General features: G+C 43.9%; 1 protein-coding gene across 2 annotated transcripts in view; it reads left to right on the forward strand.

Annotated features, from left to right (window-relative positions):
- The window catches only part of AP2B1 (adaptor related protein complex 2 subunit beta 1), a 178,022-nt gene that overhangs the window by 4,224 nt on the left and 150,967 nt on the right, over positions 1-22,831 (forward strand). For both annotated transcript variants that reach the window (XM_077482163.1, XM_077482164.1), the window contains exons 2-3: positions 15,746-15,805; positions 22,647-22,752. In XM_077482163.1, the coding sequence (XP_077338289.1) occupies positions 15,769-15,805; positions 22,647-22,752 (143 nt within the window). In that variant the 5' untranslated portion in view covers positions 15,746-15,768. The remainder of the gene's footprint in view (positions 1-15,745; positions 15,806-22,646; positions 22,753-22,831) is intronic.

A 22,831-nucleotide genomic window follows, 5' to 3' on the forward strand; every position in this document is an offset into this window, starting at 1 on the left:
CGTTTGCTTCACACAAACGGAGCTTTCTTTTGGTTGTAAACCCTTACAAACCACTTTGACCTACAGGTAAACCTTGATTAAGGCTTACCTGTAGGTCCAAGAAATATCTCCTGAACCTACACGGTTTAGGAGATATTTACTAAAAGACAGTGACAGCTGTCTACGGCACATGCGCCCTAGACAGCGTTGCGCAGGTGCACTATCGCCGTTAGCAGCATGCCACTGCTAACGGCGATATGCCGTTAATGGCGGGTCCTGTGCGCATGCGTGGGAGTGACGTCATCGCTGCTCCGGCGCTGTGAGTGGCCGAAGCAGCAATACCCGGAAGAAGATGGATGTGGCGGACTACAGGGGACAGCTGTGACATCGCTGGCTCCTGTGTCAGGTAAGTGACACATAATGGGCTACTATGCGATGCATAGTAGTCCATTATGCTTTACCTTTGCAGGGAGACAAAGAGGAAGTAAACCCATCAGGGTTTACTTCCTCTTTAATAGGGCCGAAATAACTAATCGATTATGAAAATAGTTGTCAACTATTTTTATAATCGTTTAAAAGGCCAGCCGATTATTTGTTTTTACATATCATGAAATAAAATGCAGCACACATACAGCTCAGTACACCGTCCATACATGTCAGTAAGTGCCTAAGACAGTGATGGCGAACCTTGGCACCCCAGATGTTTTGGAACTACATTTCCCATGATGCTCACGCACTCTGCAGTGTAGTTGAGCATCAAGGGAAATGTAGTACCAAAACATCTGGGGTGCCAAGGTTCGCCATCACTGGCCTAAGAACTTGTGAATGTGAGAGGAGCAATGCCTCATGGGACATGTAGTCCTGGGAAGGAAGTGAGTGGTTCTAAAAGCAGAAGTTTTTTTTTTTACCTTGCTATAGGGGAACTCTGTATTACACGTTGCAGCTTTTTTGGGGCTTTTTGCAGAAACACACTACAGTTCATTTAACATGGTTTCCTATGGGACGCGTTCACATCTATGCTTTTTTCAGCTGCTGCCAATTTGGAAAGGGTCAAGGACTTTTTTTCAATGCAAAACTGTGCTTATTTTGGTTCAATATACTCCAATCAAGAAGCTGCAGAAAAGCATGTAATGCGCTTCTGCAGAAATTTGCATTTTTTAATCTAATAATAATTAAAACATTTTTTAAAAAGCATAAAAACTGCAAAATGCAAATTGCAGCAAAATTGCAGAAACAGATCCAAAGGAAACTGTATAAGCGTTGGCCACACACGTATCGATTTTTGGACGAGTGTATTCATAGTAAAAATATTTGCACATTCTCTGAATGAAAGAATGTCATTTGAAAACTTCACTTGCTTTTAACATTCAGTTTTAAAATGAATGTAATTTCCGAACGAAAACCACATACACTGTCTGAGAATTCCTTTGACCAAGAATTTTCTATTCTGCTCCTTCAAATTTTCCCACCACTGTGGCCGAAAATTATTGTCGAATTGACCCCACAAACAATTAGAAAATCGAACGAACGCTCTTAAAATGACTTTTTTGTTTTTTGAATGAAGATGTTGTTTTTTTATATGGCCAGCATATAATACAATACATTACAATTCTGTCTGAAAATCGGCAAAACAGTCTTACATTTTTTTTCTTTAAATAAAAAATTTGATCTTGCAGTCTGAGATATACTGTATATCTCCTCTAATAGTATATACAGTATATATCTCCTCTAATAGTATATACAGTATATGTCTTCTGTCTGTTATTCTCAGCATGGATTAGAGATTTTTCTCCCTAACCATATAGTTGGTTATTTATATTTGCCAATGCATAGAGATATTTACAAATAAATTGGCCTTTTTTTTTAACTTTACATATTAACTAAATTATACGCCAATTTATTTTTATTTTTTTAAGGTAATTATCCGATTAATCGAAACAATAATTGGGTGACTAATCAATTATGAAAATAATCATTAGTTGCAGCCCTAGTATTTAATCACTGCTGGATGTTTTATAAAAAAAAAAAAAAAAAAAAGTTTCTGCCATGGGCAATACTGGTTTCTTCTGGGGCAATACTGTAATCTGAGCACTGATGATCAGTGCTCTGATTACATACCCTGTTCTCCTCTGCAAGAAGATGCCACTGATTGGCTCTCCTCGCCACACACTCTGTCAGTGTGAGGTGATGAGAATCGATTACTGGCACTTCCTGTACTTACATGTGACCGGGGCTGTGATTGGACACAGCCAATCACATGGTTAAAGAGCCTCATTGTCGGAATCTAAGGGGAGGCCGAGATGCTGAGAGGGCTCCCCTTGCGGCCGAGTGCAGCACAACCCTGAAGATGACACAGGGATGCAGTGCCCACAGTAGCACAGGTTGCCTGGTAGCAGCAGCAGATGAAAGAGCTGAGTAAACTAGTCTCCGGAGGCAACTGTGCAAGGAAGTTCAGGAGAGAGATATCAGAAGTCCAATAGCAAGATCAAGGCCAGGCCGAGGGTCAAACACGGAAGATCAGTCCTGAGGTCGGAGCAACGGGTCCCGAGCTGAAGACCGGAGAGCAGGAGCCAAGCCAAGCCGAGGTCGGGTGCAGGGAGCAGACAAGGAACGTCGGGTACAAGCCAGAGGTAGGAGCCAGGAGAACAACAGAAGCAGGTCAAACAAGCCGGGTCGGATACACAGGAGATCAGACAGCAGGAATCACGGACACAGGTACACAGGAGAAGCTGACGATAATCCAGCGATGCGGCACTGTCAGGTGAACGTTTAAACAGGCAAGGTGCCTAGGTCACGTCGTGTGCGCGCCATAGCGTTCGTACGCCTACGACGTGTAACGTTATGCGTTCGTATCACACCGCGTACTTGCACTCGATCAGACGCAACGTCGGGCGTACGTCTTGGAACCACATTGCGCCTCCGTGTGCGCTGCCGCGCGTTAACACGAACGTACCTCGCGAGGTTGCGCTTATTTCCCTGACACTCATCATCGGCTCTTTACTGCGATCCGGGTTGCTCTGTGTCCTAGCAACACGACGCGGCCACGATCTCTGGGTTGCGCACGCCCCCCCCGGCAGCAGCCGTTCAGGTGCACCATCATATGACTCCACCCAGAACGAGAGCGGTTAAAAAGAAAACAAACATGTTATACTTACCTGCACTGTGCTGTGGTTTTGCACTGAGAAACCCAGATCCTCCTCTTCTCTGGTCCTCCCGCCCTTTACCAGTGCTCCCAATAGCAAGCCACTTGCTATGGAGACACTGGTGCGTGGCTCACTCCCAAGACCTACTCTATGGGTCCATAGGACACATGGAGCTGTAGCTCAGACCAGCTCTCTCCTCATTGGCTCACTCACTGTAATTGACAGCTGTGGGAGCCAATGGCTCCCGCTGCTGCATCTCAGCCATTGAGGAGAGAGAGACCCAGGACAGCCGAGTCTCTCGTGCACATTGCTGGATCGAGAGGGGGCTCAGGTGAGTATGGGGGGGGGGGGTGGAGCAGCATGTAGAAGGATTTTTTACCTTCAGCCTTTAGAACCACTAAGGCTGCATTCACACCTGAGCGTAGCGTTTTCAAGCAGAAAATCGCACAAATTTACCGCGTTTTTGCTGTGTTTTTTTTACGCCTTTTTGCTGTGATTTTATGCAGGGCAAAAGGTCACCAATGTAAAAAGAAGAAAAACGCTCAAATCTGCTTGATTCGAGTGACAAAAAAGGGTCCGGAACTTGTTTGAGCTTCAGGCGTACGGCTTCATTGAGAATAATACATTTTTTCCCCTCTAGCGTTTTGTAGCTTCAGGCTTCAAGCTACAAAACGCTCAGGTGTGAATGGGGCCTAAATCAGCACCAAATCATATCAGTCTCTCTACTTTGACGATCAGGTTTTCCATCCAGAATGATCAGAATAATTTAGGGAAAATTGATCTGCTTTTCATAAAACTAATCGCTGACCCAGTATGTGTCTTTTCGATAATTTTATAGATTTGATCATATTATCTGATTCTGTGAGGAATTGTTCAATCAATTATTACAATCTGACTGTACAATCTTAGATTTACCAAAACTAGTATGTAATACGAGGACCTCCCTAATCTACCCAGTCAATTATACGGTTATGCACTACCTAGCTGTTAGTAGAGAGTCAAGTGGTTGTAAACCCTCACATATACCCAGGGAAGTGATTGGCCTCAGGTGGCACACAGGCATGAAACAAATCCTCCTACATAAGTTGTACCTGTTTATCTGGCGCAATTTCTTCTGTAGATTTGATCTAAAAACACAAAGAGGAAAGGCTTTCTTCTTGGATTTAGGAGAAGGGGGGAAGGATCTGAAGTCTTCACATAGCTGACAGCTCTGATCACTGATTGGAGGGACCACTCTCCATACGCCAATCGCACACCTTTCTGGCAAATATTTACACACTGATTGTAGGGAAGTGACACAACCCCCTTCACACAGTATGGAGAAGAACAGGCACAGCTGTGGATAACAGTCGCAGACTGAGTTCTGCAGCTCTGTCCTGTCACTATTTAAACTCCTGGTGTTGGGAAAAGCTGCCAGAACAGAGTCATGCTGATGAAAGAGGAACCAGGCAGCAGAGAGCAATGACACTCAGAGCTTTGGAGAGAGACAAGTACATAGAGCAGGGCTTGACAAATCCTAGGCGCTAGGTCGCCGTTGCGACTAGAAATTGCGTCCTGACTCTGGCTTTTGTCAGCCCATTCACTTCCGACACCAGCTTGTACACTCCAAGCTGAGCGGGTCTCAGAGGCGATCCCCATCCTTAAAGGGCTGGGCCTTCCATCTCCTGGGACGAGTGCTGTGCTGTGTAGCTGATTGGATGGGATCGTGTGTGTCCCTTGTCTGAAAAAACAAAACAGATGTTGGGGGCGAGTCCTCTGCAGAGGTGGGCACCTCTGTCTCAGTTGGGCAGTGCGGGGTGTAGCAGGCTGTCAGCAGTCTGCTCTTGGGGGGATTGGACTGGAGGAGGACTGAGCATAGCCGCCAAGGGGTACATGTTTGGTGCCCGAGGACAAATAAGCTGTTGCGCACCCCCAGCGATTTATACTGGGCTCTGCTTGTCCACCTGTGTGCCTGGGACCGGCATAGCGGGTGCCACTGGGTAAAGGGGAGGGGGAAGAGCCCTTGTTGCTGACCCATGAGTGACGTGTGTGATGTCACTTTCGGGTCCCTGTTGACTGTTTGCCTGGCCATTAAGGCCGGTAAAGAATGTAATACAGTGTGATCTGCATTGCATTACATTCAGTGGAGCACAAGGGGATGTGTCATTAAAGAGAACCCATCACCAAAATCTCACTAGATAGGGGACTTTGTCACCTATGTTATGGGGAAAAAAAATAGTAAGAATTTTTTTTTTCTTTGTAAAAATGTAAATGCACACAAGACTAAATAAAGCTTTGTTAAAAAAAAAAAACTGGCTCCTTACTTTAACTGGCTCCTAGATTCAAAGCAAATTTGTCAAGCCCTGGTATAGAGCAGGGGTATCACATCTGTGGCTTGGAGCCAGATGCGGCTCTTTGCTTGCCTTTTCCTGACCCTTGGAGAACTATTAATTTCACTTATACGAGACACTATTCTGCCCACTGACACCAACAATAGGTCCTAATTCTTGCCACCGTCAACAATGGGGACCTATTTCTCCCATGGACACCAATAATTGAGGTACTATTCCTCCCCCTAATACCAAATATGGGGCACTGTTTACTCCCACTGATGCCAGAAAAAATCCCGCATCTGCACATTTCCGAATGCTTCTATACTGATGCGACTTCTATGAGATAACATAAGTCTATGGTTCTAAGTCGCACTGGGAGTCGCACAAAAGTGCAGGAACTTTTTTTTTTTTTTTTTTTGTCACTGCGACTTGTCACTGCAATTAAGACGGCACCCATTAAAATGAATTTTATTTTGACTTGTAATTCAAATTTCTGTGTTACATGTCGCCTCAGAGGCCCTCCCCACCCATCACCCACTGGTCTCCACTGCACTTACTTCTGGGAATGCTGAGCTGTCAGTACTATCAGAGCTTCTCCAGTGGTTTGGCGTTTTGACAGACTCCGCTTGCTCAGTGAGGATCGCTCCTTTGATCCTCGCTGAGCCGGAGGATGACAGGTCCGTCTCCGCTCACTGTGCAGAGAAGGACCTGTCAGAGCTCTGCTCTCCTCTATGGGGGATTGGATGACAATGGGCCGCCTGTCCGTTTTCATCTGATCTGCCAGACTGATGGAAAATAGGATTCCCATCTGTCTGGATTCAGCGGATTGGATGTCGGCGACATGTCTGCTGACATCCGTTGCTCCATAGACGTGCATGGAGCATCCGTTCGGGTCCACCTAAAAAAAAAAAAAAAAAAAAAAAAAAAAAAAACGACAGGCGGACTTGAACGGTCGGATGGATAAAAGCAAGAAGAAACCAAACCAATGTCTGAATACAAAAATCCTAGGACTGTTAGTGCATGTATACAAAGGTGGTCCATATGGACATCCAGTCACAGTGGTCACATGACCAGGAGCCGTTCCCAATTATTTGTACAGACTGTCCTTGACAGCTCTGTCTCTGTGCCTATGCTGCAAATCTGCATCTATGTAGTTGTTAACCACTTGCTTACTGGGCACTTAAACCCCCCTCAGTCCCAGACCAATTTTCAGCTTTCAGCGCTGATGCACTTTGAGTGACAATTGCGCGGGCATACAACACTGTACCCAAATGAAATTTTTATCATTTTTTTCCCACAAATAGAGCTTTCTTTTGGTGGTATTTAGTTACAGCTCGGAGTTTTATTTTTTGCTAAACAAACAAAAAAAGATGCAAAAAAAAAAAAAAAAAAAATCATGTTTTAATAGTTTGTTATAAAATTTTGCAAACGGGTCATTTTTCTCCTTCATTGAAGTGCGCTGATTAGGCGGCACTGATAGGCTGCATTGGTGGGCACTGATGGGCTGCATTGGTGGGCACTGATGGGCTGCATTGGTGGGCACTGATGGGCTGCATTGGTGGGCACTGATGGGCTGCACTGGTGGGCACTGATAGGCATAGTTAAGGCGGCACTAATAGGCACAGATAAGGCGGCACCGATGGGCACAGATAAGGCGGCACTGATGGGCAAAGATGGGCACAGATAAGATGGCACGGATGGGTGGCACGGATAAGTGGCACGGATGGGTGGCACGGATGGGCACTGATAGGTACCACAGATAGATGGGACTGATGGGCACTGATAGGTGGCACTGATAGGTGGCTCTGATAGGTGGCACTGATGGGCGGCACTGCTGGGCACTGATGGGCGGCACTGCTGGGCACTGATGGGCGGCACTGGGGTGCAGCACCTTTGAGGCAGATTGGGTGGCACTGTGGGTGGCACTGTGGGTGGCACTGTGGGCACTATGGGCACTGACGGGGGGCACTTACTTTTTCTTTTATTTTACTTCAGGATGGCACTGCGGGAGGCAGGTGGGCACAGGCAGGTGGCAGGTGGTCCCTTGTATTGATGGCCGTGATCGGGACTGATGTCCCGATCACGGCCGCCGGTGATCGGCTTTTTTTTTCTCTCCTCGCGCTGTCAGCGCGAGGAGGAATAATAGCCGATTACCGGCTCCGTTCTATCACATGATCAGCTGTCATTGGCTGACAGCTGATCACGTGATAAGGGGTCGGGATCGACCCCTTACACGGATCGGTGATCAGGCGAGTCTCACGGACTCGCCGATCACAGAGCGCGCCGCGCGCGCCCCTCAGGGGGCGCGCAGGCCGCTCGTAACCAGGACGACGTCAATAGACGTAGTCCTGGAAATGTAGGTCCGCGCTAATGCCGTCATTTGGCAATAGCGCGGATCTGAAGTGGTTAAAGCCCACCCTCCTTCCCGCCATACATATGTGTTGCATGGACGACAAGAGGTTAGGAAAGGTTGTGTCTGACTCTGCAGGCAATATCCCTACCAACACACCCCAACGCAAATTGGGGATTTTGCTTTCTACTTAACATGAACTCACACAAGATTCGCAAAACTTTCACTTAACATACACCTGTGGCCAAAAGTTTTGAGAATGACACAAATATAAATTTTCACAAAGTCTGCTACTTCAGTGTTTTTAGGTCCTTTTGTCAGATGTTACTATAGTACACTGAAGTATAATTACAAGCATTTCATAAGCGTCAAAGGCTTTTATTGACAATTACATTAAAGCGCTAGTAAACTCGCTGATTTTTTTTTTTTTTCTACACCTGTAAGGCAAAAGGCACAATGAGCTAGCATGCATACTAGCTCATTATGAAATGCTTAACTTAGAAGGAGACGTCAGTATCTCACCCGGTCCATGCCGAGGGAGCTGACATTTTGCTTCGGCGTGTCTTCCGGGTTTTGTGGCTCCAGCGCTGAGTGGCCGGAGCCGCAATGTTGTCACTCCCACGCATGGTTTAGGAGATATTCTTTTTACCTACAGGTAAGCAACCCCACACATGAATGATCTCAGGATGGCATGACACAGGACTGATGGTAGCCCTCACCTCTTCTTCTCCGGACCAAGTTTTTCCTGGATGCCCCAAACAATCGGAAAAGGGCTTCATCAGAGAAAATGACTTTACCCCAGTCCTCAGCAGTCCAATCCCTGTACCTTTTGCAGAATATCAGTCTGTCCCTGATGTTTTTCCTGGAGAGAAGGCTTATTTGCTGCCTTCTTGACACCAGGCCATCCTCCAAAAGTCTTTGTCTCACTATCCGTGCAGATGCTCTTTCACCTGCCTGCTGCCATTCCTGAGTAAGCTCTGTACTGGTAGTGCCCCGATCCCACAGCTGAATCAACTGTAGGAGAAGGCCCTGGCGCTTGCTGGACTTTCTTGGGCACCCTGAAGCCTTCGTCACAAATGCAGTGGAAATTTTTATTTTTTATTTTTTTTTATGGGGTTTGTTTACATGACAAAGAGGGACTTTGCAATTAAATGCACTTCATCTGATCGCTCTTCATTCCATTGTGGAGTATATGCAAATTACCATCATAAAAACTGAGGCCGCAGACTTTTTGAAAATTAATGTTTGTGTCATTCTCAAAACTTTTGGCCATGGATGTACACACATTTTTCTAATTGGAATTGTGTCATAAGTGAAAGTTGTGTAAATCTTGTGTGAAAACATTTATAAACAGACTCCTCTGTGTATGTGCATTTATTAAACCATTTGACATAATATACCTATTCAGTTCTGGAGTTATGGGGGGGATCGTCAGGTGTTAGTAAATGGGTACCTCCTTATGCTGATAAAATCATCTTCATTAGGTTCAGGAATTCCTAGCATTACAGTGGTCTTCATGAACAAGCTCTAGAGTATGATGCCTGTAGACATAAATTTGTCATGTCACAGCCTGTTTTTGATGTATTATTCAGGTTGATTTGTCTATTGCAGCCTTTCTCAAGCAGGGTGCTGCCTGAGTTTGTCAGGGGTGCTGCGACATCCTGGTTGAGAATGGCGCTCAGATAAGAACGAGCCCCCACTGCGCTGTAGATCAGCCCAGCGCAAGCTTCATCAAGGCAAGCAGAAGGAGCAGCTCTGCCAGTGGGTTGGGTCCTGCACCATCCCAGAGGCTGCTGAATGTCACTGGCAGTGGCAGAGGAGGGGGTCTGCATGAGCGGGAAGTGTGGGCAGATGGGGATTCTGGACGTGCTGTAACGAGTCTAGTGGGGGTCGGAGTTTTTGGCTGGTTGTGTGGGGAAAGATCTACTGGAGGAGAGGAATTTGCTGAGAGTAATGGCTGGGAGGATAACTGTCAGCACCAACACAGATGGCACCAGGTGAGGCTGACAAGACTGCACAGCACAGAGGTGACAGGCAGGAGCCGTGTCCAGGACAGCTTCCTCTGTATCCTGTTAAACGCAGGCTGACATTGCTTGATAATAAATACTGTAGATGTCTCTGGGTCTGACAGGTGAGATACTGGTGCTCGGGTGTTGCTGGCAAGATGGCGGTGCTCTGGTGTTGCTGTCAGTATGGCAGTGCCCTGGTGGAGCTGGTGACATGGCAGTGCCCAGACTTGCATATTAGTGGTGAAAGTCATAGGGAAGCTTTGCTTTTGTCTACTGACAAGGCCAGATTTATACTTTTGCCTCACTTTCCAGTAGTCTATTTAGGTTTTGTGCTGCCCTAGGCCTGACTAAACTTGTGCACCCCCTAATTTGAATATGACCCACCCCTTCCTGTCAAGGCCACACCCCTTGCTGTTTGATACCCGTCCTGAAACTTTTGAGTGGGACATTAGTTCTAAGGGCCGGGGGAGGGGGGGGGGGGCATAGATTTCCTCTCACTTCCTCTTTGGTTATGGGGCAGGAAGTGAAGGGGAACCTCTGCAGTGGGACAGGGATGGGGAAAAAAGAAAAACTGACAGGGGCTATTACCATCCCTTACTCTATCACAAATGGGGAAATAAAGTGTTGTCTATAGTTCTACTTTAAGCACACATTTCTGATAATTTTATGGAGAGGACTAAGAAGATATAAACATGGCAATGGTGCAGCAAAAAACATAGCACAGTGAGGAAGGTTTGTGGTTCAGGATGACAGGACAATTAGAAGCCCCCTCCCCACAGTTGTAGAATGCTGGCTGCCCGCATACCTGAAGCAGTGAGGCCGCTTTATGGAGGCGCTAGACTATTTTGCCTCTCAGCCCAGTCCGCCTCATAAGACTGGCGCTACAATAACAGTGTAGCACAAGCTGGTGGGGACTGTTTCCGTGCTGCCCCCCTGCTAAGTGCTGCCCTAGGCTGGGGCCTTGTTGGCCTAGGCCAGGATACAGGGGGTCCCCAACTTACGGATTCCCGACCTACGAACCACTCCTACTTACAAACAGGGCGCTGCGGGCACCCTCTGCCATTCTGCGCGGACCATCTGCCGTTATGCGCATCCAGACGGAGCCTCTGGAAATGTCTGAAATGTCCGTAATCTGCCGCGCATGCGCCGAACGACATTCGATGGAACACCAGAAATGTCCTTAATTGTCGTTCTGCACATGCGCGGCCAGACAGAGCCTCGGAAACGTCCGTAATTTGCAGTGCATGCGCCGAACAGCATTCCACGGAACATCGGAAATGTCCATAATTGTCATTCTGCGCAAGCGCGGCTGATTTACGAACGTTTCCAGATTACAAACAGGAGGAAAATCCCTAATGGGTTTGTAACCCGGGGACCCCCTGTACAGCGTTGCCACTTCCTAAGACAATGGTTTTGTGTCACCCTTCTAATTCCACCTCGGCAGTATACAGTGCCTTGAAAAAGTATTCCTAACCCTTGAAATTTTCCACATTTTGTCATGTTACAACCAAAAGCATAAATGTATTTTATTGGGATTTTATGTGATAGACCAACACAAAGTGGCACATAATTGTGAAGTGGAAAGAAAATGATAAACGATTTTCAAAATTTCTTACAAATATGTGTAAAGTGTGGCATGCATTTATATTCAGCCCTCTTTACTCTGATACCCCTAACTAAAATCTAGTAGAACCAGTTGCCTTCAGAAGTCGCCTAATTAGTAAATAGAGTCCACCTGTGTGTCATTTAATCTCAGTATAAACACAGCTGTTCTGTGAAGCCCGCATAGGTTTGTTAGAGAACCTTAGTGAACAAACGGCATCATGAAGGCCAAGAAAACACACCAGACAGGTCAGGGATAAAGCTGTGGAGAAGTTTTTAAAGCAGGGTTAGGTTATAAAAAAAATAAAATAAAATCTCAAGCTTTTGAATTTCTCTCAGGGGGAGCAGTGTTCAATCCATCATCGGAAAATGGAAAGAGTATGGCACAACTGCAAACCTGCCAAGACATGGCCGTACACCTAAACTGACAGGCTGGGTAAGGAAACCATTAACCGTAGAAGCAGCCAAGAGGCCCATAGTAACTCTGGAGGAGCTGTAGAGAGATCCACAGCTCAGGTGGGAGAATCTGTCCACAGGACAACTATTAGTTGTGTACTCCACAAATCTGGCCTTTATGGAAGAGTGTCAAGAAGAAAGCCATTGTTGAAAGAAAGCCATAAGAAGTCCTGTTTGCAGTTTGCGAGAAGCCATTGTGGGGGACACAGCAAACATGTGGAAGAAGGTGCTCTGGTCAGATGAGACCAAAATTTAACTCTTTGGCCTAAAAGCAAAATGCTATGTGTGGCGAAAAACTAACACTGCACATCACCCTGAACACACCATCCCCACTGTAAAACATGGTGGGGGTGGCAACATCATGTTGTGGAGATGCTTTTCTTCAGCAGGAACAGGGTAGCTGGTCAGAGTTGATGGGAGGATGGATGGAGCCGAATGCAGGGCATTCATATAATAATAAAAAAGAATTGCTGTTCAGACACTCTCCATCCAATCTGAAAGAGCTTGAGCTATTTTGCAAAGAAGAATGGGCAAAAATGTCACTCTCTAGATGTGCAAAGCTGGTAGTGACTAGGGATGGGTGAACGGTTTGGCTTATATGCCAGTTATTGTCATGAAAAGTGTTTGGGGACCCAGGTCCTGCCTTGGGAGACATGTATCAATGCAAAAAAAAGTTTTAAAAATTGCAGTTTTTTCAGGAGCAGTGATTTTTAATAATGCTTAAAGTGAAACGATAAAAATTAAATATTCCTTTTAAATATCGTGCCTGGGGGTTGTCTATAGTATGCCTGTAAAGTAATGCAGTTTTCCCATGTTTAGAACAGTACCACAGCAAAATAACATTTCCAAAGGAAAAAAAAAAAGACTTGTCCCAAAGTGTCTCCTGTCATTTTTACTATCTTTCACACTTTTTTTGGTGAAATGGTAGGGGTATAATGTACCCCTTACCAATTCCCCTTGGGGGGAGGGGGGTGGGATCTTGGGGTCCCTGTTAAAGGGGACTTACAGATTCTGATAATCCCCCCCCCCCGTTCACATACCCCCACAACAACCGGGAAAGAAGGAAGCCCTTGTCCCCAGAGCATGTGCCTTGGTATGGTTCAGGAGGGGGGGGGGGGCACTCTCTCCCCCCTCCCTTTTCCTGCAGCCTGCCAGGTTGCGTGCTCGGATAAGGGTCTAGTATGGATTTTGGAGGAGACCCCTACACTTTTTTTTTTTTTCCCCTCCCAATTTCGGCGCTGGGTTCCCCTTAATATCCATGCCAGACCTGAAGGGCCTGGTATGGATTTTGGGGGGACCCCCACACAATTTTATTTACATTTTGGTTCAGGGCCTGGTAATGGACTGGAGGGGAACCCATGCTGTTTTTTTTATTTTTTTTTTTCAATGAGTTTCATCTGTATTGAAGGGATCCGACAATTCATTAAAGCCGCGATCAGTTTTAAATTAAATTTTTTTTCCTTTAAAAATGCCATTTTACTGTGGTACTTTTTTATTCATAGGAATATTTCATTTTTATTGTTTCACTTTAACCACTAGAGATCCGCGAATGACGGCTACAGTGCAGACCTGCTTTGCCGGGACAACGTCTATTGATGTCGTCCCGTGCACGAGCGGCCTGCGCGCCCCCTGAGGTCCCGATCACGGCCAGCTTATCAGTGCCCACCAGCCCCCTGCCAGTACCACCCAGATACTAAAAAAAGTGCCACCTATCAGTGCCACCTATCAGTGCCCACCATCTGCCTCAATAGCATTGCTGCACCTCAGTGCCACATATCCGTGCCCATCAGTGTCCTCTACCAGTGCCCAGCAGTGCCACCTATCAGTGCCACTTATCAGTGACCATAAGTCCCATCTATCAGTGGTACCCATCCGTGCCACCCATCAGTGCCAATCTGTGCCCATCAGTACTGCCTTATCTGTGCCTATCGGTGCCACCTTATCTGAGTCTATTAGTGTCGCCTTAACTGTGCCTATCAGTGCCCACCAGTGCCGTCTCATCAGCGCATTTCAATGAAGGAGAAAAATGACCGGTTTGCAAAATTTTATAACAAACTATTAAACATGATTTTTTTTTTTTGCATTTTTTTTGTTTGTTTAGCAAAAAATAAAACTCCCAGCTGTAATTAAATACCACCAAAAGAAAGCTCTATTTGTGGGAAAAAAATGATAAAAATTTCATTTGGGTACAGTGTTGTATGCCCGCGCAATTGTCATTCAAAGTGCATCAGCGCTGAAAGCTGAAAATTGGTCTTTTTAAAAAATTGTTTTGTATTTATACGTGTCCCTTGGGGCAGGACCCGGGTGCCCAAACACTAATAACTTGCATATAAGCCTTTAAAATGGGCACTTTTCATTCTTCATGTTCGTGTCCCATAGACTTTAACAGTGTTTGCGTGTTCGTCCAAATTTTTTGCCTGTTCGCATCCCCAAAAATACTTGCAGCTGTAATTGCAGCGAAAGGTGGTTCTACGGAGTATTGACTCAAGGGGGCTTAATTTGTAAAAGTGTTGAAAACCATTTATTGTTTTCCTTCCACTTCTCATTTACGTTTTTGGTTGTAACATGACAAAATGTGTAAAATTTCAAGGAGTATGAATACTTTTTCAAGGCACTGTATGTATGTATGTATGTATATATGTGTGTGTATGTACATTATTGTTAATCTTGACCCCTAATCCTGTACGATCACAACTGCTTTTTTTAGTGGTCCTTCATAATGTCAGCGAGAACTCCTCTGAAAAGCAATCCATGCTTGGATCTCTTTTTACAGGGATTTGACATGTGGTGAAGAGGCAATATGTTGCCTCCTCAATCCCTATTTTAACCCCTTAAATGCAGCATCACTGCACCTCAACTGCGTGCAATGCATATGGTTGCAGGTTGCTTGGCCCATTTCACCTGGGGTTACACTTCCTGCCATGGCCACAGCATGTATATGACCCTGGCTGCTGCCTCTGCAGCTAAAGGGGGAGCAGGGGAAGGTGGTAATGAAATTTGGATCAACTACATGGTTTTATCTTCCCCTAACATCACATGTGAATGAGCTCTTGGTTCACATCTGTGTGGCTGTATGCTGTGTATAAGGGTAGGTCATTAAAGCGGTTCTGCACTCATAATAATACATTTGCCCATTCTGTTGCCTCTAGACCGTACATTTGATAATGCCACATGTTTTTTTTTTTATTAATCTACCTTTTGAAATTCGTAGTTTTTTATTTTCCTCCCCTGCGGCGATGGGCGGTCTCTTGCGGGGATCAGCATCATTTCCTGCTGAAGCCCGCACTGTCTCCTGGGATCTCGTCCAAGTAATCCCAGGAGACATTGCGGCTAATGCACCCGAAATCTCGCGAGATTTCGGCTAATACACCCGAAATCTCGCGAGATTTCGGCTAATACATTACGGCTACCATTACGCTAATACATCATTTAAGAAGTAATGGTACCCCTGCATGTCTGCTAAAGAGCAGCACATGTGTCTGTGTGTCAGGAACACGCTTTTGTGCGCATCCCCCCCGACATGCAATAATGTGAAACAAGCCTTAGACTGTAATGCCTCAAGACTGAAAATGTTATTCAAGCCGTGACAGGAAAGTGCAACTTGTGAAGAAGCCGTTTCTCTCACAGCTTGCTAATGGTGGAAGGCTCTTTAGTAACCGTATGTCTTTCCTCTCTGAGGCTCTTTGTTACACCATAGCTCCTATTAGAATGTAGAAGGCTTCCCTCTTCTTCTCCTCGGAGTAGAGGTTAGTGTATAGTAAGTCCAGTCATGAACAGGTTACCAATTTTAAGATGTCAGGCCGTGCACCTTGAGTATTGTATGCTGTGTACATAATTCTGACCATTTTATGTCCTGTACAGTAATTTATCCTTGTTTTTATTTTCTTCCTGCAGATCCATAAAAGAAGTGTGCAACCATGACAGACTCAAAGTACTTTACCACAAACAAGAAAGGTTTGGTCCTTTTTGCTTGCTTTTTCCCATCAATGAATGCATTTCTTAACTAGAAGCCGCAATTATAGTGAAACAAGGAACAAAAAGCTGATTTGTCACTTTATAGTAGGAGTAATAGGCTTGCAGTGCTTTTTAAAGCCAAGGAAAGATTAAATGTGAATAGAGGGATGATGTATAGTACTAGCACCAAAAAGGCTGTAGCTACACGCTGACATCACACCACCACTTCTAGTATCGGAACTGGCGGCCATCTTAGTATGCACACTGTGTATATGCCTTTAATGTTTGGATTTCTTGCCATCTGGATGCTTTTTATTAATCTTATGTAATACCAGAGTAATTTTAATAAAATACTATACTGTATATGGCCCCCTGGTGTTGGTGCCATACGATGAGAGCTTTGTTCCTAAGCAGCGTTTGACTGGGACCTAACTGCCTTCAGTGGTGTGATGTGCTAATACCAGGCGATCCCTAGTATATAGACAGAGCTGGATGACCATTTGAGAAGGGCCAAGAGTTGCTGATAAAACACGCAGGGACTTATTTACAAAACTGAATAAAAGATGATCTGCACTCCGGTGATTGCTCTTAAAAAATTTTGTATTTTTTAACAAGCTACAGTGACCAAACGCAAATAAGAAAGGTTGACGCGTTTCAGCCTATAAGGCCTTAGTCATAACCAAAACTACATGGTGCAAAATCTGGTGCAGCACAGCATAGAAACCATTCAGCTTCCAGGTTTTATTGTCAAAGCTTAAAGTGTAAGTTCATCTTTACAGAAAATCTGTAAGGTGATCTTACACTGGACCCCCTCCCCAATCACCCATTGTGAGACATCAGGTCGCGGCTTCACCGGTCCAAGGATTTCTCTCCTCTAGCGCTAACAGGACAGGCTAGGCTGGTCCTGATTGGTCAGCGCCAAACAATCAGATTTCCTCCTATACATAACTTTTACGAGGTACATTTCGGAGATTAAGCCGCAGAGGTTTCAAATCCCATGACTGGTCAAGCGGCGACCTGATGTGTCACAACGTGTCGGGTACAGCAGGACCGGGGGGATGAGAAGGGGGCTCCAGTGTAAATTCACCTTACAGATTTTCTGTAAAGGTGAACTTACCCTTTAAATGAACAAGCCGAGGTTAAAGCTAATTGGCTACCATGCAAAATTGCACCAGATTCTGAGTGCTCCCGTTTTAGTAAATCGGTTTTCTGCATTAGCAGCTTTGGAGCTGGTGAGTGCGGTAGTGATCTCATTAACAAGTGGTGTCGTGCAACTCTAATGGTGGAAGTCGCAAATGCATATATCTAATTTCAGAGGACTTTATTCACTTACTTCAGTCGCATTCTCTGTTTATAGACATATTGCATTTCAGAGGACTTTACTCACCCAATGTATACTCATTTGTGTTACTTCACATTGTGAATTGTATGTATGAGATATAATATCGTTTAGACAGTATATTACTCCCTGCTTGTTTTTAGGCACTGCATTTGTTTTACAGTTTTAGTCTGTTTTTTACTTACCCGCTGCTAGCTGTCTTATACGCTTCCAGCGCTGACTTTCTGAATACACTCCCAGAGCTAAGACCTGCACAGACAACCAGATTTGTATGATTGTGCCATATATGAAATGGCTTCTCAGCCTTGAAAATAGATCCTGACCCCAGATAATGCCTGAACATCCTCTAGATGGTGCAATTCCTCTTGATTCTCTTACATGGGTTAGAAATGTTTGTGACAATACCTGTTACAAGTTTACAGTTCATACAAAATCTTGCTGCTGTCAGAATATGGCTAGCTATTGTTTTCTCTTTTAGAGAGAGAATTTGAGGCAAGTTTAAAATGTTTAGTTACTGAGTCAAGAGGAAGATTTATGTAAAATTCTTAATTTGTACTTTGTGGCTGCATTCACATTTAAGTGTGAATGACAAAACGCAGCATTCTCGCATTGGAGATGCCATTCATTTAAAGCTCCTGAACTATTTTTGGGCGACATGCGGACTGCCGCCATTGCAGCGCGTTTTATAGCACGACAATTGCAGCAGGTCCGCACCATGATTGCAGGCATCATTCATATGAATGGCACCTCCAATGAGTCCTGCGTTTTATCATTCACACTTTAGCGCTGTCAAATATCGGGCAAATCTGCCCACGATTCAAAAACGCTGTAGTGTGAATGCAGCCTGAAGTGGTATTAAACCCAAAACTAAAAATGTACTATAATGCAGTCTGACAATTATTAGATGTGATGGCTGCATTTGTTCTGTTTTTTTATTTATTGTCTTTCTTATTTTAGGCTTCTTTCACTGATGACTTGGCCAGTAACACACTCTATTAAGGCCAGTTCAGTGTTTGGGCACCACTCAATCATTCTGGCTGCAGTGAGCTAGCTGTAGAGGACAATGCACATTTTACCAAATCGCACAGCTTTTTTCTTTTTCTTTGTATGAACTTCTGTCGCTGTACAGCAAGGAGGCTGTTGACATTTACTACCTTCCTCTGCACTGTGATAAAATGCAGCATGTCTGCATTTCATTGCAGCACACTGCACCACAGCTGCTGGCAAGTGTTTTCTGTCTGTGCTAGCAGTGACTGGCATTCTTCCAGTGAGGGAAAAATACCAGTCATCACAATATATGTGAACTGCCACTTAAGGTGCCTACACTCTGGATATAGGAATAACAAACGCCTTTGGACAGCAGCATTGTCAGTCTATTGGAAGGATAGTGTTAGATGTACTAGCAGATTTAAAAACATTAACAAATTGAAATCTAATTCCAGCTAACTCTTTATAAGCAGTTACAGCAACAGTTTTGTTCCTTCTGAGATGAAGGTTTATATATATATATATATATATATATACAGTGGTGTGAAAAAGTGTTTGCCCCCTTCCTCATTTCCTGTTTCGGAACATCAAACCAATTTAAACAATAGTCAAGGACAACACAAGTAAACACAAAATGCAATTTGTAAATGAAGGTGTTTATTATTAAAGGTGAAAAAAAATCCAAACCATCATGGCCCTGTGTGAAAAAGTGATTGCCCCCTAAACCTAATAACTGGTTGGGCCACCCTTAGCAGCAACAACTGCAACCAAGCGTTTGCGATAACGTGCAATGAGGCTTTTACAGCGTCCTGGAGGAATTTTGGCCCACTCATCTTTGCAGAATTGTCCTAATTCAGTTACATTAGAGGGTTTTCGAGCATGAACGGCCTTTTTAAGGTCATACCACAACATCTCAATAGGATTCAGGTCAGGACTTTGGCTAGGCCACTCCAAAGTCTTCATTTTGTTTTTCTTCAGCCATTCGGTGGTGGACTTGCTGGTGTGTTTAGGATCATTGTCCTGCTGCAGAACCCAAGTTCGTTTCAGCTTGAGTACACGAACAGATGGTCGGACATTCTCCTTCAGGATCTCTTGGTAGACAGCAGAATTCATAGTTCCTTTTATCACGGCAAGTCTTCCAGGTCCTGAAGCAGCAAAACAGCCCCAGACCATCACACTACCACCACCATATTTTACTGTTGGTATAATGTTCTTTTTATGAAATGCAGTGTTCCTTCTACGCCAGATATACTTGGACACACACCTTTCAAAGAGTTCCACTTTTGTCTCATCGGTCCACAGAATGTTGTCCCAAAAGTCTTGGGGATCATCAAGATGTGTTGTGGAGAAATTGAGACGAGCTTTGATGTTCTTTTTGCTCAGCAGTGGTTTTCTCCTTGGAACTCTGCCATGCAGGCCATTTTTGCCCAGTCTTTTCCTGATGGTGGAGGCATGAACGCTGACCTTAACTGAGGCAAGTGAGGCCTGCAGTTCCTTGGACGTTGTTGTGGGGTCTTTTGTGACCTCTTGGATGAGTCGTCGCTGCGCTCTTGGGGTAATTTTGGGCGGCCGGCCACTCCTGGGAAGGTTCACCACTGTTCCATGTCTTCGCCATTTGTGGATAATGGCTCTCACTGTGGTTCGCTGGATTCCCAAAGCTTTGGAAATGGCTTTATAACCCTTTCCAGACTGATAGATCTCAATTACTTTCTTTCTCAATTGTTCCTGAATTTCTTTGGGTCTCGGCATGATGTGTAGCTTTTAAGGATCTTCTGGTGGACCTTACTGTGTCAAGCAGCTCCTATTTAAGTGATGCCTTGATTGTGAACAGGTGTGGTAATAATCAGGCCTGGGTGTGGCTAGAGAAATTGAACTCAGGTGTGGACAACCACAGTTATAGTATGTTTTAACAAGGGGGACAATCACTTTTTCACACAGGGCCATGATGGTTTGGATTTTTTTTCACCTTTAATAATAAACACCTTCATTTACAAATTGCATTTTGTGTTTACTTGTGTTGTCCTTGACTATTGTTTAAATTGGTTTGATGTTCCGAAACACTTAAATGTGACAAACATGCAAAGGAACAGGAAATGAGGAAGGGGCAAACACTTTTTCACACCACTGTCTGTGTATATATATATATATATATATATATATATATATATATATATATATATATATATATATATATATATATATATATATAATATTTTTTTAAAAAACTGACAATTGTAAACACCCTGGTCAGTGATAGATGGTTTGTCTAAAACCTGTAAGTGCTACATCTGCAGGACAACTTGTTCTGTTAAAAAAAAAAAAAAAAAGACAAGGCTAGATAATGGAAAGAAACCTTAAAAATGTAATCTAATGTACCCATCATATCTAGGAACTGGTAAGCTGCACAATAATAAATGTTTGCTTTTTAAGTTTAATACTGCTATAACTTCAGCCTAAAAACTGAATTGTTGGAACGGTCAACTAAATGTGGAACAGTGAGTCCATGTCCACAAACCTACAACTGTTGTTGGAAATGAAAAACTTAATTTTACAACATTTGTCTCAGGATAAATACAGGACAGTTGCATAGCTCCCCACTGTCCCCGATTTGGAGCAATGTCCCTCTTTTCTCCTCATTTGTCCCTAATTTTGGTCTGATCTATATAGTTGTATATAAAAATTTACTATTTATCTTTTAAAAAGTGTTTCCCAGTGCTAAACCCTCCAATTTCCATATTGCTGAATTTTTACATTTCAAAACATAATATAAAGTAATAGTAGTGGTAAAAAAAAGCACTTATGAGTTTAACTAATCCATTTTTCTTTTTGTATAATTCTCCTTTAAGGGGGTCCTATGCCTATATACTTTTGCTAATAGGTGTCCCTCATTCCCAACTCAAAAGTTGAGGGGGAGGTATGCAGCTAGTATTTTGTAGAAATTGTCTTTGTACTATGTAGAGACTGTACCTTTGATAGAATTCCCCAAATGAATGTCCATATCCCTAGATTGCATTTCTATAAATTATATTCTTATGTTTGCATGGTTAGTTTTCTACTGGGATATTTGATCCCCTTTCCCATTTCCTCCTGGCAGTCCTTTAACTGGGTGTACATTCTAGGTGGCAAGACTGACTTCCTGAAAGCTGGATCACGGTAATTGGCTGTCTCACGGTGGTCATGTGATCCAGAGCCCATCCGGCCAGCTCCTGATCATAAACAGAGACTGAGAGCTGTCTGTCACAGCTCAGTCGCTGTACAGAGAGCGCACAGTGAGCACACTCTCAACACAGAATGTTTGACCGCCATGGATGAATATGTGCAGCATGTGGGCCTTAAAGCAGTATTAAACCTGACTGCAAATATTTTATTTTATTGCAGCTTACCAATTCAATGTGACGGCTGTATTAGTTTCTCTTTTTAGGCTTTCTTTCTTCCATTTCATCTGGTAATCCAGCCAGCAAGTCTGTTGTTTTTCACAGCACAAACTCTCCAGCAGACTGTATCAGTTTACATGATGAGACAAATCATTTAACACCGGCAGGGGTGATTAAAATGATCAGCTTTTATTTATTCACGTAAATCCTTTATCTCAAAAGGCAAAAACTGTTTGTTGTAACTGATTATAAAGTGTGAGCTGCAGTTTGGCTTCAATTTGTTATTGTATATAAATCTGCTAATACTTTTATCACTACCCTTCCCCGCAGGCTGACAATGCTGCTGTTTGCTGTTATTTCTGTGCTCATTCCTCCAGAGTTGTCTCACTAATACAGTAGGTGTGTTACTGGCCAGATCACCAAATGAAAACGAGGGAAAACCCTAAGATAAGAAAGCGATGCAGCCACCGCATCTAATGACTGCAAAGCTGCAATATACTACTGTTTTTGGTTTTGGGTTTAATGCCCAGCCATCCTGCCCCTGTACATATTCATTATGTGTTTAGCAAATAAATGTCCCTTAGCAAGCCCTGTTTTTGTTTCTGTGCTTACAATTTCATGGTTCCTACTAATCCCATGCATTTTTTGCTAATATTAGAAACACCATCAGCCCTGTATAGCTAATGCTGGCCCAGCAATACAAGATCAACATTAAACATGTTAATTAGAACAGTGGGTCTGAATTCTCAGTAGTTCTAGCACTATCTACGCAAGTGCTGTTAGAACTTTCCAGCTTGCATTAACCTTATCCTATCTATAAATGAAATATATTATATTAAGCCCATACATTTAAAGACACTGCAAATTTAGCTTTCCTGCTGTCTGCAAAGCTAAATGTGGCTTCAATCACTCGAAAGTGATCCTTGAAGTGAGAAACGCGTTGATCTCTGTGGTGCTCTGCAGGGCACTTGTGATTGCAGCAAAATTCAACAGTGTGGTAGCATGATTGGTAAGTATTCAGTATCTGGCTTTGTGTAAAGTGTATTGGCTTTGTGTTTGTAGGGTTTCAGTATGTGACAGGGTGGCTCTAATGTGACTTTTCCTACCTGCAAGTATTCTAATAGTCTTACTCTGATTCCAGGAGAGATTTTTGAACTGAAGGCAGAGTTGAACAATGAGAAGAAAGAGAAACGCAAAGAAGCTGTGAAAAAGGTCATCGCTGCTATGACCGTGGGCAAGGATGTGAGGTATTTACAAGGGTGCCTTTGTAGCAGATATACAGCAGATGGATCTGTAACAGTCTTATTCAGTATTTCAGCAATGTTA

This window comes from Lithobates pipiens, unplaced genomic scaffold (assembly GCF_037356315.1).
Source record: "Lithobates pipiens isolate NorthernLeopardFrog02 unplaced genomic scaffold, aLitPip1_a1.2 Scaffold_16, whole genome shotgun sequence".
Taxonomy (NCBI): domain Eukaryota; kingdom Metazoa; phylum Chordata; class Amphibia; order Anura; family Ranidae; genus Lithobates; species Lithobates pipiens.